The following is a 16,712-nucleotide window of genomic DNA, read 5'->3' as shown; positions in this document are numbered from 1 at the left end:
ACCATTCCATTGCAGGGTTACCCCCTTAACATTTCATTAAGCCTGATAATTTGATGGTAACTGTTTTCTCCTGGGTAGAGGGTGGTTCTGTGAGGATAACATGTTATTCCTAAGAACACAACAATATGACCTGGCCAACTCTTGAACCCAAGCTTCCACCTAGAGTTCACCACCCTGACTCCAGAGGCATAAGTATGGGCTCATAAGCAGTCACAAATAAAGACATTAAAAGTGGCTCGAGTCGAGTGATTCTCTAGAGATTCAGGGGTTAAAAAAACTGGCTTGTCTGCTGCTACGCCAACAGACAAGCCAGTTTCACCAAAAGAAGGGAGGAAATCTTGTCCTTGACAAATGAACAGTAACTTTTTTCAGTTCTGTTGGACTTCCATGTAGTTGAGAAGTGTTTCCTAGCAAGAATTCACACATTTTGAAACAAATGATTGGCTAAAAAATTCTTTATTCCCAAAAACATCTTTATTTATAATTTTCCCCAAAACCTGTTATAAGCTAAATTGCTGCATATTTAATATGTTATTATACTCTATTATGCCCACTGCTTTCAATTATTGGGCCAACTTATAATTTATGTCCTTGCTGAACAATTATTTTACTTTAGCTTTTTTTACTCATCTTTAGGAGTCCATCATCTATATGAAAAGTTGGTCTTTCTCAAAATTTTCTATCTTAATCATAAGCTTTTTCCTGTTATTGTGAATGGTGAGCCACAGAATCCCCACCACTGAATGAAATCAATGGATGGAAAATTCAATAAACAGAAATGGAAATATACATATGTACCACAATCCTGAGTATCAAAGGTTAAGAGTCAAATAAAACTCCAAAATATTACATTTACTAAAGATAACATTTACTTTTAAGCATTTTAAGCCACAAAGGCAACAAACTGATGAGCACATAAATTAACTCCTTAGTCTTGTTCCTGTAGTATTCATGATGTCATAATGTAAACTGATGTATGTATATACAATAAATGCAATTTACAGCTGTAGATCACACATATATAAACTGATAGAGAGTGTGGTCTACTGCTATTATTAGATAAACTAGGGGTTAACTGGATCAACAAATGTCAGGATTTTGACAAATCAGGCTGCTTGCACCATCTCACTTATTTTATAAACTTGCATGTATCCTTTTAACTACTTAAAATAAAAAAAGTTTTTAAAAAAATGATAGTTTCATCGATTACAAGTTATGCAAAGCAAAAAAAGGAAGTTGGAAAAAATGCACATTTCAGCTGAGTATTGCAAATCGTACAAATATACAACATATCAGCCAATCAAAGCAAAGGAAATTAACACCAATAGAGAAGTAAAAAATGAGTAAGTTGCCAGAGGAAATGGAGAAAAGTTGCCATTGGTTTTAATTTTGTCTCTAATGGAGTGAAAATGGTGCAAGTTGTCTGGATTGATCTTCAAGCAAAGTAAAGAAAAACAAAACAAATCTTGGATTTCTTCCAACATACAATTGCAGATTGTTGTAACCAAGATCATACTCTACTCATTTCCGTGATAATACATTGATTAAAGTGATCATTATGTACTCTAAATGCAGATGTAGACTTGATAGATGAGTCCATTTCATGCAACAACATACAACAATTACTCAAAGCCTGATGTTTATCTGTGCCTGAAAGACATGTTCAGCAGCAGATGAGGAGTTTGGATCCAATCATCTGTTCTACTACATACATGATAAATTGTGACAGGCCTTGCACACAGACAAATTTCACTTCCCAAAACTTGAAATTTTCCATAAAAACAGGAATTTCAGTTATAATTTTTTCTGCAATTTGGGTGAATTTCCTTGGCTGCAACATTCGCAAACAGATGGTTTCAACACTGGGCACTATTGTGTTACTCAAACTAAAGAACAAAAACCAATTAAAAACAAACACAAATGGAACTGGAAGCATGCAGACCAGGGTGTATCTCACCACAAGGTAACTGGACTGGATCGGTTTTAAGTGTCTGCATGGTCTTAAGCCTCCATGTTCCAAACCACAATTCTTTTACTTTATAAAAGAGAGTAAAAACTGTGGCATGAACACCATTTCATAAAATGATATTACAAATTACCAACACCCTTAAGTTCTATTTTAATAATCTTCATCAGGAACTGCATTAGTATCTTCCCCAATCTCTGAATACTGCCTGGCCACAGCATCACCCCTAGAAGTTTCCTGTGGTGCATCAGCTTGTTGGAGGTGTCTAGGTGTATCCTCTTCATCCTTGTTAATAGTTGAGTATCTGTCCTTGTAGCTTTCATCACCTTCTACCACTATTTTACGGTCTACTGAGGTATCAGATGAGCCCTATACACCAGAGGGACAAAAACTTATGGAATGAATAATTGTGTAATTAATATTAAACAGCTCTGCAATCTAAACAGGAGTCATACTGTCCTAAGTCTACAAATAACTGTAGATGGCAGTTTTCTTTGTTTACAGAAAAATCAACTGGCCCACAAAAATGTAAAGAAAAACATTTCCATAGAACATTCCCTGATATTTTGTACCTTTCTCCTGTTGATAACACAAATGTAAAAGCAACATTTGAAAATATATGCATAAATAGTAATCACTTGCTTGACCATTTAAAGTGAGTCACTACAAATCAGATTAGAAAGCCATGGCACTAAATGCTAGTAAAAAACTATTTTTCTAGTAAAACATTCCTCAACATAATTATTACACTGTCCCATTTTTGTGTCTGGTTAAGAAATTTGTTAACACTAAAAATAGCAGCCGAAGTTCTAAGTCACACATTACTTACAGGTCCATTTTCATTGTTTGAAGAGAGGGCTTCATCAATCTTCCTTTCCATTTCATCTATTGTCATTTGCATATTCTCATTTACTTTGTGGAGTTCCTTAACTCTCTGAAAAACAAAGAGAAAAGTAGAATTCTCAAAAAAATCTTGCACTTATAATACGAAGGCCTCAAAATTGGAAATCCTGGCCATTAATTTCCTCATTTCCTTCACCTGCTTCAAGCCTCAACCATTCTTCTGACTGTCATTGTCAGCTTAAACTATTATAAGTATGACCTACTTAACCTCTTCCTTAACCCTAACATCAGTATGCATATTCTCCATACTGTTCTCTATACATTTCCTAAGGTGCTGACAGGGAGAATATTGAGAGCTTCTTCCACTTCCACTTGTTTCCTTTATTTTCATACCCATTATGTGTGATTTGAGGGTGATAGTGTAAGGAGAAATGAGATGTTAATCACTCTTAGGGGCCAATTTGATTTGATGCCATCATCTATCCTAAGTTCCTAGTGGCTCAATAGTGAACTTACCATGAATATGAAAGTGATCTTTGCAGTAATGAGTGAACTTACCCTTTCAAAGTCTTCCATTCCAGTTTGCTCTGGTGAATACACTTCAACATCATCATCATCAGGCAATGGTATTCCTCCTTCATCACCGTCCATCATTCGATGATCTTCTGAATTTTTCCCCTCATCTTCTTCTTCCTCACTGTAACCTTCATCGTCATCTTCATCCTCTTCAGCCTCCTCATTATCATCCACTGATCTGCCGGGTATATTCACTTCTTCCTCATCCTCAGCTCTTCCTCTACTGTCTTGGTTGTAACCGTCGTCTTGGTCTTCTTCATTTGCTGGTTCTTCATCATCCTCTGAGTCCCTAACATCCTCTATTTCCTCCTCTTCTGCTTCCTCATCTTCATATTCCCTAGGATCTAAACAATATCAGATTTATGATAACATCATGTTATTAGATAGAAATAAGCGAGATGGTAAGCTTTTGAACTCAGTTAAGAAATAGAGAAATACATTTTTTCTTCTTGTCACGAGCATGGGACAAAGAAAAAATTCTGAGTCCCCATGAAGAATCAAACCTCAGACCTTCAGATTTCGTACTTCAATGGTCTACCACTGATCTAAAGAGACTCCATGGTGAGCGAGGTCTATTATGAAGTTCATATGACATGTCCTGCATACTGCTAGGATTAGCAATGTTGATAGCATAATGTTTTTAGATAGAAATAAGAGAGATGGTAAGTTCATGTTATTGTTTGGTTGACAACAAAGACAGTTCTTTTCACTGTAAAGTACTGAGTCTGTGGGTGACTTGGGCATTGAAGGGTTGTAAGAGATGTTCAGAGACAATTTGCACTCTACGTACAGTTCACTTGCTGTAGTCATACAGGTTGCAGTGTCATTTGTTTAGTTACCTGCAGTAGATCAGAGAGTGCCTCATCAGATGAAGTCATCATTGTAGGTTGTTTTTTCAAAAAAGCATGGTCAGGGTATTTGTTCTCGTTGAATAACTTCACAAATTCAGCGCAAATACCAGGCGTTGTTTGTTTATCACGTTCCCTAGTCCCTGCGTGTCCCTGCGTGTCCCTGAGTCCCCGCGTCCCACGTCCCTGAGTCCCACGTCCCTGAGTCCCACGTCCCCGAGTCCCACGTCCCCGAGTCCCACGTCCCCATCCCACTTTTAGTCACAGCCCATGTATGTATAACTTTTGAGCAAATGTGATTAGGCTATTGCATCTCAAATAATGCTGAGTCTGAATGCAGGAGTCTAATTTTCACGGCACTTTGTGAGGCAGAGGTTAAATAACCCACAGATTCCAAACTGCAAGCAAAAAATTCCCTGTGCATTTGCCTCCGCTTAATACAGTAATTTATTTGTGTGTAAACTAGCATAAAATATATTTAATCCATTTTAGACACTACTTTTTTTATTGTTACATTTTAAACCACTGAATTATATTCTTGACTTAAATTCAACAAAATTTGTACTTAAATTCTTGACCTTAAGCTTAAAATTATTGAAGTCGCGTTCATCCGCCTTACCTTAATTACGGCCAATTTACGTATAATGTAGCTTTCAAATGAAAAAAAATATATGATGACATAAACAAAACATAATAAACGAATCGTTTCCTCGTGCTTCGAAGGATTTGTAAAATGATATCGAAATTGACTTCAACTTAGGTGGACTTCGATTCTGAGCTGGTACAATGTTTTGTTTACAAGTACAATATTGCGCGAAAGTTTGCGTGGTCGACCGATAAAGCGATTAGTAGATCGTGATTTTCGATAAAAGATAATCTTACCTTCAACATGTCTTGAAGAGGATATCGATAATCCAAGAACATAAAGCAAAACTAAAATAAAAGCTTTCCTGGAGCCCTGCATCTTCGAGATTTTATTAGTGAAAAACACTTGCATCAACACTGGAGATTCGTTAGTACTTTGTGTAAGCCAGACACAAAATGCTTAGCAGCCGAGCCTGAGAGTGCTATGAAAACGAGGCGAAAGAAAATGTGGGGTTCAGAGCCACCTAACCTTTTTGCTTAATCAAAGTAACTCTTAATTCTTGTGATCACTGGAAGTGAGAAAAAGGATGGATTCATCAAATTAATTTTTGGATTGATCGTGAAACAAAAATAAATGGCGCTTTAGACTTCTCTATTTATCAGGGATTTATTTCCGGAGAATAGATTACAATTTGTAAGAAATCTTACGGTCAAGCCCTAAGACAAACTTGGCGGTGTCAAGCTTACGATGTTATATTTTTCGATCAAGGAAAATTTCGATTTTACTTTTTTTTTCATGTTACGCCAGATGAAATCTCAGACATGTTTCTTGAATATTCAACTCTGCACTAGTTTCGGAAACCGAGTTTTAATAAAGCGGAAATAGAGTAATACTATATAGTATTAATTGTCATGTCTTCTTCTGTTTCATCTGTCAGTTTAGTAAGCTGTGGTCATGGGTGACTATTTTCAGGAAAATTAGGAAGAGGAAGGGTGGGGTGGGTGGAGTCTTTGCCGGTCTTCTAGCTTCTCCAGCTGCAATGGTTCAACCAATCACAAAGAGCAAGCGGAAAATTTGAATAAAACAAAGACGATTGAGTTTATTTACATATGATATTTTTTTACATTATGTGAGCCGAAATATAAACTTCATTTGTCTGTTTGCTTCATACGGCAGAAAAAAAAGCGCAATTCGCTACGTATCCAGTTTCACTTCAAGCAAATTATCGGTATAACTTCATAGCGAATTAGTCTGAAAGATTCGACCAAATGGAAAAGCCAAGCTATGAAATGTCTTAAGATAGCGGATTTTTTGTAATCTATTAAGAGGAAAGCTGTTGGTTGATTTTTTAATCTGTAAAACGTTCCGGTGTAATACAAGCCAAAAATTGATGTCTACTTGCAACTTGTTATGAAAAGATAATATTTCGAAGTTCTGATGCCATCGAAAAAACATGAGATATTTTTTCTTTGTCTAATTACGAGCTCCAGTTATACTTAACACGTTTTTCTTTATTCATAATTATTCTGCGCGTCCTTTTATTAGTGACAACCCACGCACTTTGATGATGAACGCTAGAGCGCTGCGTGTAATTCACAATGATTCGTACCTTGAAGCAAATGACACTAAAATTTGTAACTGGCTAATTTTTTCCTCTTTTTTTTCTCGTAATATAGACGAAATTTCGTGACGATTACAGTACCAGGTAATGCTATTACCAACACACCTGCTATAGTGCAGATAGCACCGAGCAGCTTCCCCATTAGAGTCTTTGGAATCATATCCCCGTATCCGACATTTGTTATCGAAACTATCACAAACCAAGCTGTAGCAGGGATACTGGAAAACGACTCCTTTTGCTCCTCATATTCTACGTAAAATGTCCACCCAGAAAAAATAGCGGTAGTTATGAGAATAAAAAACAAGATCATGACAAGTTCTCGCCAAGTGGAGCGCACTGTTTTGGCGAGAACTCTGAGCTCTTCCAGATGTCGGGTTAGTTTTAACAACCTGGGAACTCTTAAAAGTCTTATGGCGTCGATATTTTTGTCAGTTTTAGATTCACTCAAAGAGAGCTCGAAGTAGTAGTATGGCAGAATAGCGGCTAGGTCTATCAAATTCAAGATGTCGAGGATGAATCGCAATTTGTTTGGACATGAAATCAATCGCAGGATAAATTCTAAAGTGAACCAAGAAATGCAAACTTTTTCCAAAATGCGCATTGATGTGGGGGGTTCCTCCTTGTATTTAGATGAGTCTGTGGATCCTCTAAAATGTGTCTCAGCGCATAGAACGTAGATAGAAATTACGATGAAAGTAACGGAGAAAACCGCAAAAAGTTTAGCAACTTTGGAGCACTTGGGATACTCAAACCACAGCCAAAGCTTCGCTAATATAACATTTGATGGCAGAACGACTTCTTCATCATCATCTTCATCTTCGATCCCACACTCGTCTCGTTTGAATTCACTGACAATTTCTTCCTCGATTTGAAAAAATTTTAGCTCGTCGCAAAATTCTTGTAATCTGATGTTATTCGGTCGCGTGAGGAGACCATTCGATTGGTAATAAAACAGGATTGCATCAAAAGCATTGCGATTCCGATTAAAAAAATATTCTTGTCTCGTTTGATCAAAGTATTGCTGTCTTTTAGCGGGATTTCCAAGAAGGGTGTTCGGAAATTTCGCCAATGTTGAATAAAGAGTTTCATACTTTTTTCCACTGATGTTTATCTTCACTCGTGTGTCATACAGTCTTCTGTCCTCTGGTGTAGAATCTCCCAATGAGCTGAGCGCTTCTGGTGGGCAACTCGCCCGTCGGTTATAGTTTTTACTGTACAATTTTGGCTTGACCCTGAAGTCATTGGTAGCCCTTAGAGCAGATTTCATCTCCGCTGTGTCTGATGTGGTGGACAACTTATTTATATATGACAACATATCAGACGGGCCAAGCTTATCACAATCACATCTCAATTGCTGATTTGTTCTGTGAAAGAGCGTTTAGTTTTAGCGTGAGAAACCACTACATTGCGACGTCTGGGCGATATGTTTTCAAAATGGTCTGCCTCCTACTGAGTATAAAAGTTGGTTGAGCGCCGATATGCTCTCATTAAGAGTTCCAATATTCTGCTTCGCCGCTCTCCAGCGACTGTGTGAATTATTCATGTTGTTGTTTGTATTTAGCTTTTTTTGTATATCAAGAGAACAACCCCCGCGTTGCTTTTGATTGATACCTTTCGGTGAAATCAACGCGAACAAGTTGTAAGATTGTTAAAAAGGATAACGCAAAATTGTCCTTTAATTGCTGAAGTTTTTTGCCTGAACAGCTACACTGAGGCGATTAACGACAATAAAACTCAAGGCGTCAAACGATTGCTGCACGTTATGTGTTATGACGGTAAATAAAACGAAACAATGGAAAGGGACAATCAAACAACACAGGAGGTGTTGTATTCAAAAATTTTAACAACCTCTTGAATTTACATGCGTATCTTTTATTAGGAGCCGAAACAATCTTTCTTTTCTAATAAACAGACGTATTTGTTATAGTTTAAAATTTACTTAGAAAGCTTATTTTCCTTTTTAAATGCTAGCTGGTTTTTTTTCAACAGATGCTATTGCAAATGAGCTTGTGATTAAAGTTTGGGTTTGTCGTAAAAAAACTTTATCACACTTTGTCTTAACTATTTATAACGGAAAGATCGCACGAATGCCAAAAACCAGTCTTAAAAGGTTTGTAAGAGATAATGAGATACCAAAAGAAAACATGGAAACATTTGAAACTTTGAGCGATAATAATAATTCCGGGTTTAGTTTGGGTTAAAGACAGGTGCAAACTTACGTTGGAAAAATTATACAAAACCAAAAGCATGAAATAAGCAAGTTAGTTAGCTTGATCTATTTGACAGAAGCTATCAAAGAAACTGACCTGGATGTTATGGAGTGCTGTCGAGTTTAAAGGCGTTTTCATATATTGCAATGACCACTTTTGACAAATTGTTTTCGAGAATATTGACGCTGAATTAAGTTTTTCGAAATATGGACGCCTAAATTTGAATACAAATATTTTTAATGGTTTATTGACGTCATTCCTAGTTTCTAATTTGTCCCAGCTGTCAAAAAACGTCGGCTTGTTTGAGATCCAGCAAGATGTGATACCCCGAACAGTTACGAGTTTTTCCTCCAAAATCAGTCATTTTGCAAAAATATCAATGTTGAGTATTTCAATCAATCCCTTGATTTCCGACAGGTCTTTGGAAGATCCCCTGTTAAATGACATTTTCTTTAAAAATGAAGCCAAAAGATTTTCTCAAATCTTGGGAAAAAAAATTGCAGCTTTGCGATCATTCGATTTTGTCAATACATTTCCTAATGGGAAGCATTGAATGGGGAGGTGTCTCTTAACGGCGAACGGTTAAAAAAATTCTGGCCATTTTACGGCTAATGGTTAATATCTTTCCGTTGCCGTTTAAATAAAATTTTTAATATAAAACATTTTTTTTAGGACTTCCAGTTAAAATTGGTTAGTTTCAACGCTGAACGGCTAATTTTTTGCCGTGTTACGTCTAACGGTGAACCCCATTGAGACCTCTAAGGGGATTAGATTAGAAAGATTCAGGTCGTGTTCTCTTGTGCACACCGAATTTGAGTGTGCTCGAGTCTGTCTCTGATACGCATTAAACGCAAGTGCTCTTCAGGGCTCATGTGTTTAAAAACGTGCATCATCCTTGGCTGAGTGCCATAATTATCATCCCCGTTTATACTTCCTGTACAGCTTGAGACTGCAAACAGTTGGAAAAAATTGCGACTCTCCCCTCCTCCCCGCTCGCGACCACGTCGAGTTCCTAATCGAGTTGACTCGTGCCCTGTTATCAAGTTTCCCGTATTTAATTTGGAACCGTATTCATTGAAACAGGTCGGTCCTGAAAGGAATAAAGGGGGGTAAGTTTCTAAAGAAACTGTGGCACTGCGTCGTTGGGAGAGTATAGCAGGTAATTCAGTGTTAACAACTGAGTTGAAAGCGTAAATTGGCCACCGTAAAGGGTAAAAAAGCTGACGTTTCGAGCGTTAGCCCTTCGTCAGAGCGATTGGAAAGGAAGGAAGCCTCTAAGTCGAGGTCCGATATTTGACAAAGGTGTGTTCCTTTTTTTCTTCATCTTATTTTTTCTGATAAAAAAAACAAGTTTATTTACAACTCTAAGAATTTTTCAGTATTCGAATCTATGGAGAAAGTAAGTTATACAAATGTTTTTAAAGCTCTAAAATCTACTGATAAGTTGCTGATAAATAAATACATTTAAATATACAAAGTTACACTAGTTGTGTAAAAAATAAAAGGCCCAGTTTTTGAGACTTTGACCCACTTGCTTTACTCTCTTCTTTCGGGAAATAAACAGCAACTATCACATATTACCAACCTTGCACTGCAGTGTAATAAATAGTGAGTCGCTACGGCAATTGAGAGTAACTTATCTAAATTTTGAGAACATTATCAGTTTGTCTGATCGGGAAGGGAAGAGCCAGAGAAACGTAATTAACTTGATAAAACAGACGTAAACAGATGCCAAACTGATAAACGGACTCGTGAAGCTACGGATAGACTACTGGACTGTTCCACGGACTGAGGAATAACGCGTAGCAAGCTACACGGAAAGTTTTAATTTTGGTCGGCCATTCCTCAGTAAAAAAACTGAATACATGAAATAGTGGTGCGTGCAATTGCAAGAGGCAGCCACGCCCAAAGAACAAACGTTTCCCAATTCTTGTCCTGTTCTGAAATGGCTCGGCATTGAACGAAGTCGTAATACCTCTGCTGCGTCAAAACTTTTTCAAATCATTTACGGTTAGTGTAAAGTCATCGCCAAGTGACGATGAAAACATCTTGCCGCAAAGGCCAATGAACCATTAGTTTCGGCATGATTTCGCATTTCCTGGAAGTTATTTAAAAAACTTGGAAAATGAAACTTCACATCTATGCCTTTGACAACTCATAAAACTCACTATCTTTATCAATTTCTTCTTCGTCTTCACTCGATTCCATCACCAAAATAACAAGCCTGTAAATGAGCAAAGCTAGTGCCATTGCGTTCTTGCCGGTGAAGAAGATATGTAACAAGGCGTCCACTTTATAAGCAATTATCAAGACAAGCCGCACGATAAGAAATGGTCCATCCTGCATCAACATTAAAGTCAAAATTGAATACAAGTCACCGTGGAGTTTAAGTTTCTGTCTTTGTTTTATCTGCTTCTCGAGGATTTCTTCCTCACGTCGGACTTCTCTTTGCACTTGTACAACCTCTAATGCTGTGTCGTGAATGGAGAATCTTGCCTGTCTTCCGCGATCTTTATAAGCTTTGAGTTGTCTCATTTGGTCAACAGCTGCGCGCAAATCTGTGTTCTTTTCAATTTTAGCCAGTTCATCTTTTTGCTTCTGTTTTATGAGTTTCTTGATGTACTTTGGTAACTTTGTATGATCGTCACCCGATCGGTCTGTCTTATTTTCCTCTAGGGCTGGTGGCTAAGAAAAAAAAGAAAATAAAAGATTGTTAATGTTTCTTTTTTACAGATCTCAGATTAGGCCCTGGTTAAGTTATGGTATTATGCAATTTGGCAAGATATTATGCTTTGACAGTACCCACCCTCCCCCTTTCCTTCTTACCCCCCAAGAGTTTGCTGTCCTGGAGGGAAATGAGGCTTATGTGACTGTCTGCGAGTGCTTCAAGACTGTTAGTGGAAATTTTGTGAAATCCTTAAAAGGCGGGTAGGCGGAGGGGGGGAGGGGGGGGAGGGGAGAAAGAATAAACTGCGATATCCAACCCAGGAGGGAGGTGTCGTTCTCATTACATATGTAAGGTCTTACACGGTCGCCATATGCTCGACTCCTTGTTGAAATAACATTTGTCGAGCTATTGTTCTGGAATCTTCAGTTTTCGACTCCTCGAAATCACAGTACATTAGAGAGGGGTAAATATGCTACAGAAATTGAGGTACTCTCGGACAGTAATAAGCAATAGGGGCTCGTAAGTCTAAAGCAAACATAGTACATTGAACTTGGTTTTTTTCTTCCCTTTTTTCTTCCCTTTTTCCCTGCACATAAAGTCCACACTTACAAATTACCTGATCTGATTGGTGGTTGATTTCGAATTTCGCACACACAATAAAAAAAAAAACAGTCAGAGGGACCCTACAAACCAACCTATAAACCACGTCATCTCAAGGAAACTTTATGATTCAGTCTTGTTCCTGAACAGTCAGTGATGAATAAGCAATGCGATGAAAAAATCTGACAAATGATTGGCTCAAGAAGAATCCAATACAGAGCGTAAGTGACGTACCTTTGTGTCGGGAACAGTCTCTGCTGTGGCAGTGAACACGAGAGTAAACTGCAAGAACGACCAAGTATATGTGGCCAGAACAGCCAAGGCTACTCCGTGTATACACCACAGATCTGGCTCTTGGTCAAAAACTTCAAACAATTCTGTGGTAAAATTAAGAAAGTAGGTTTAAGACAATTCTAAATTTCCTTTCCTTTTAGCTTATAACGAATCTCAGATGGCAAGCTTTTACGCAGAAAACAAAATTAAACACAAAAGGCTTCAAACTCAAAGTCATAACAATAATCATAAAATTGTAATTTACCCATGATATCCGCGGCATTTGCCACATAAACTAATAAGAGCGAAGAAAGCTGATCACGTGTTAGTTCTCCTCTGGGAAGCAACCAGCGGCCCACAATGATTAATAGGATCAGACCGAGTTTGGAAAACTTCTGCGCCAGCTGACCAGAGTCTGTCCTGACTGTTATCTGGTGAACAAATACAGTTCAGTCATATACAGAAGAGCCTGTGCAGTAGGAGGTTTCGTTTGCGCTTTGAAGTCAATGAAAACCCACGAGATTCTAAGCTACTGTATTATGAGCTTGCACTCGATCCCAGCAAAGTACCGTTAGGTATAAACGCACATACAACGCCATATTCGAGACAACATCACACTCTTTTTAAATACCTATCATCTGTTTTAGAACTAAAAAACATGACGTCACGGGTAACCTTAGGACTTCACGACAAGGGCCAATACGCCTTGTCACTTCCTGCCTCAAAAACTGCGGATGAGCACTGGAAGTAAAAGATCAGTAGACTCATAGCGCTTTCGACCTGTTACTCTCAGGTCGCCTGATCGTCCGTTGTCAATACCGACACCAGTCCTTCTCAGGGACTACTCTCACCCGCACGATCAGACTGAACGATCATAAGATGACATTTGGTTTGGTTTTCATAAAGTTTTGAATATTTTTATGTAATTCTCCTTCAAAGGAGCAAGGACAGCTCTGAAGTCAGGTGCCCTTAAGAAATAAGGTTTATCAACGATTTACACAATGTGGAATAAACCAGATGGGACAAATATTACACGGTAAGCAAAACAAACTAACAAAAACAAACAGAGTTTCACCTTCCAAAAAATTGAAAGGTGTTTTACAAAGGCGTACAATGAAACTAAAGGGTACATACCAATCCACCAAATTTATCGTAATTCTGTTCTGCAGTTAACGTGCAGTTTTTTTGACCTGATTCGAGCTTCTCATTCAATATCGCTAACTCAGCCACCCAGATGGCAGGTATCACGGTCAACATGTATAGAAAGCTGCTTGGCCAAAAACTAGAAAAAGAGTACAAAATTAATTTCATATGTTGCTGCTTAGGCGGGATTTTCACCTTTGAGGTCCTACCTACAATAGCTTTTTGTTAGGGGATGGGACAATTAAGGATGGTTTTGCTGAGGTGTGCCGCTGACGCCTTTAAAGCCTGACCCTGTCCTCCCCCAAAAAAATATATCTATTTCATTACCCCGTGCCAGGCAAGAGATGTTAATTAAATTAATAAAATTAATATATCGACGTCATTCAGCGACAACGAGCGCTTCCAGATAAAATGTTTGAATCAAATTTAAAAGACTTTTTACCACACAATAATAACTGCAATATAACTGTCAATAGTGGTAACAATAATAATGATGATAAAAATAGCAATGAAAGAACAAGGCTAAGGGTCAAATGCCCCCCCCCCCCCCACTCTCTAGTTAGGTTACGCCCATGAATACCTTGTTAAGCAATCTCCCTGATGTAAACAGATGTAGAGGCTTCATCCGATTTAAGCATACAGACTGAGGGAAAATGATACCCTCTGTAGCTTGAGTAGTAATGCAGTTTGGAAGTGATGCAGAACTAAAATATTAGGACAAATGTCGCTGTATCTGAACGTCAACGTCCGACGATATTTAGACGTCTTCAAATAGCAGTTTCAAATTTATAATTCTACCCGTTTTATGTGTAAAAAAAAATGAATACAGGACTCACAGCGACTTTTCATTAAGTTCGTGAAACTAAAAATAAATTAATGTTGAAGCAACGAACAATTTGCATCAATAATTTGCGTGCGAAGCCTAGGATATGTCAAAATGATTTCGAAACGTTTGAGATGCCGACCCAGTTCAATTGAAATTTGGACGAGATTGCGAAACACAACACAATTGTGTCTATGGCCTTTACGCGCCTTGATTTTGAATTATTGCAAAGACGGTATGTTTTAAAGGCATTTTTGGATGCATCGTACGAAAAGAAATGTCCCTACATTTGAACTTGTGACCCATTGCTATCCAATTACCAGATCGGCAGATTTCCGTCTAAGAAAGCTTGTTTGAACAACCATCAGTTAATTACAACTGGTGCAAATTTTCCGGCTAACTCGTGCAAGAGTTGTTGTCTCAATTTCGGCCTAAATTTATGATCAGCGAGCCTCGAATGAGAACATTTTCTTACTAGGTGAACCTAAAAAATCGCGATATTGAAGAAAGTACTTCGTGCAAAGATATCGGACTGCAATGTGTTTATCTTTTGTTATAACCCAGTCAGTATCATTTCAATGGTTTTTCATTTATCCCTCGGCTAACTCAATCAGTACTTAAAACTGCCAAACAAACCGCAGCTATCCATCGCTAACAGAAGGATATTGTTCGTATATATTTCTCATCAAAAACTGATCGTATCCAAACACACATTTGACTTTCCTAACCCTGATGACGTATTCAAAGCGAATAATTTATCGAAGCGGTGCCACTAGTCTTAATTTGGTGTACGATCGTCTTTGTTAAACCAAGGAACAATTTCACACAGCTGTTCAACAAAGCACTTATTTTCGATTGCGATTAAAAAAAAAACATGGAATCAGAAAACAGAAGCCCGAAGTTTTGATTAAGTGGTAATTAACAACCAGTTCTTCGCTTTCACAACCACAGTGTAATAATGCGTTATGGATGATAACCCTTAAATCCACAGGATGTCTATAAGCTAATAATATTCTCGCACAACTGATTGCTCTGAAATAGTTTTTAATATGAGAGAGTCGCTATTTGCTGATCTGATCTCGATAGAGCAAGGTTTCCAGATATTAGAGTGCCACTTGAAAAAGATTCATCAACAACCAAGTCAAATTATTAAGTATAAAGCGAGTTAATCTAAATTTAAATTCATATGCAATTGAGTAAATGCAAACATCAGTATGTCTAAGCGTACTCGGGTTTTAGTTTGGCGTGGTTTCGTATTAAAACAAACATACCACATTGCGATCACTCATTTGCAAAGAATCGAGAAAATAAGAGAAAGAGAGAAGCCACGCTATGAAAATCATCACAGATATTCTACTTACTATTTATATTCTTTGCCTTTCCGGATGACGATGGTGTAAAACGATTCAATCAAAAGTAAAAACAGTCCAGTACATAGCCACCAGTAGATTGTGTCGTTATTCTTGTAAAGAACCACAAGATACACGCTTACTACTCCGTGCACAAGAAACATAACCCGGGTGAAGATTCCGCTAAAGAAGGTAAAGAAAACCATGGCACATTAATGGCGAGATGAGTTCCTTAGAAACACAATCCTTCGGTATGTGGTACTGCGTGAGTAATCTCGCGTGATTTACATGTTGTGATGTTTGACCGCGATGATTCCATGGTTTCGCCCCTTGAAAGGTGTTTGATAGTTTGTCAAACCCGTGCTTGATTGACAGACCTGTCGGCATCGAAGTGACTTTGTAATTTCTCAGAACAAAAGAGCGCTAGACATTCCGATGAAGACAAGATCTTTTGTGTCTATTGTTCTTCTGAACCTCTTTTGTGTGATGGATTTCATCGTTAGTTACGCACAGTGAGTGCACACGTGACGTCCTGTCATTGTAACGCCATCGCACCTTATTAACCCTGGAAACGCCCGTGGTTTTTATCATTTTCCGTGAATCATACGGATGTCGACCTCTTGAAGTCTGTCTAATCCTTAATGATGCACCGTTGATGTTTTTTATTTAATGTTTTGATAAATGAAACCACAGCATCGAGCATCAAGCAAAAATTCAGTCTATTGGCCAGCTTCTCAACACTGACGTTATCTAAGTGTCGACAGTAACGTCAAGGTACGAATATGACGTCATGCCGAAATTCATCCGACACCGGCCCGATTTACATTCGTTTTTGTTTGCCTTACTACTTTCTGTTTAGTATCTCAGTTGCAGCGGTTCATTGTAATGCTCATGGTTTTAGTTTGAGGCATAACGGAAAAAAAGCGGAAGAAAGTCTACTGACATATCCACAAAGAGAACCCGTGTGCGACTTTTTGAAGTTTTCAGGTTTTCTCATTGCTAGGCTATGCACGTAGGCGTAGTGGACAAGACGAACATCACCCAGAGAGAGGCAAAGAGAACTGGCAAAAATAGAGTCCGCTAGATGCACGAAAAGTCAACGGCATCAAAGGTGCGCGTCAAGGAATTCCTCGGCTCTTTTTGCTTAACGTCCATTGTGACCTTCAGCTTAACGTGGGCAAAACATAAGTGTAAAAGGAAAAAGAA

At 38.1% G+C, this 16,712-nt stretch overlaps 3 protein-coding genes across 4 annotated transcripts; all 3 read right to left on the bottom strand.

Moving 5' to 3' along the window:
• Positions 1-440: 440 nt before the first annotated feature.
• LOC149041952 (uncharacterized) lies at positions 441-5,276 on the bottom strand. Its single transcript, XM_089211603.1, has 4 exons — positions 5,116-5,276; positions 3,368-3,729; positions 2,796-2,900; positions 441-2,335 (listed from the first exon to the last, which is right to left on the bottom strand). The coding sequence occupies exons 1-4, from the start codon at positions 5,228-5,230 to the stop codon at positions 2,120-2,122; spliced, it is 798 nt and encodes a 265-aa protein (XP_089067729.1). The 5' UTR covers positions 5,231-5,276; the 3' UTR covers positions 441-2,119.
• Positions 5,277-5,898: 622 nt separating this feature from the next.
• LOC113681401 (potassium voltage-gated channel subfamily A member 2) lies at positions 5,899-8,852 on the bottom strand. Its single transcript, XM_027198489.2, has 2 exons — positions 8,747-8,852; positions 5,899-7,804 (listed from the first exon to the last, which is right to left on the bottom strand). Exon 2 carries the CDS (start codon positions 7,753-7,755, stop codon positions 6,445-6,447), a length of 1,311 nt encoding a protein of 436 aa, XP_027054290.2. The 5' UTR covers positions 7,756-7,804; positions 8,747-8,852; the 3' UTR covers positions 5,899-6,444.
• A 1,309-nt stretch (positions 8,853-10,161) lies between these two features.
• Positions 10,162-15,992, bottom strand: LOC113681413 (transmembrane protein 26-like). 2 transcript variants are annotated; one of them, XM_089211601.1, is made up of 5 exons: positions 15,519-15,992; positions 13,326-13,473; positions 12,457-12,622; positions 12,153-12,295; positions 10,162-11,335 (listed from the first exon to the last, which is right to left on the bottom strand). In XM_089211601.1, the coding sequence occupies exons 1-5, from the start codon at positions 15,710-15,712 to the stop codon at positions 10,790-10,792; spliced, it is 1,197 nt and encodes a 398-aa protein (XP_089067727.1). In that variant the 5' UTR covers positions 15,713-15,992; the 3' UTR covers positions 10,162-10,789. The 2 variants fall into 2 exon arrangements, with proteins under 2 accessions (XP_089067727.1, XP_089067728.1); XM_089211602.1 differs by having other exon boundaries at positions 13,915-15,801.
• Positions 15,993-16,712: the final 720 nt, after the last annotated feature.

The sequence above is a fragment of the Pocillopora damicornis genome, chromosome 7 (genome assembly GCF_964200805.1).
Source record: "Pocillopora damicornis chromosome 7, jaPocDami1.2, whole genome shotgun sequence".
NCBI lineage: Eukaryota > Metazoa > Cnidaria > Anthozoa > Scleractinia > Pocilloporidae > Pocillopora > Pocillopora damicornis.
Note: the sequence above shows the minus strand (reverse complement) of the source record. Positions and strands in the feature narration are given on the sequence as shown.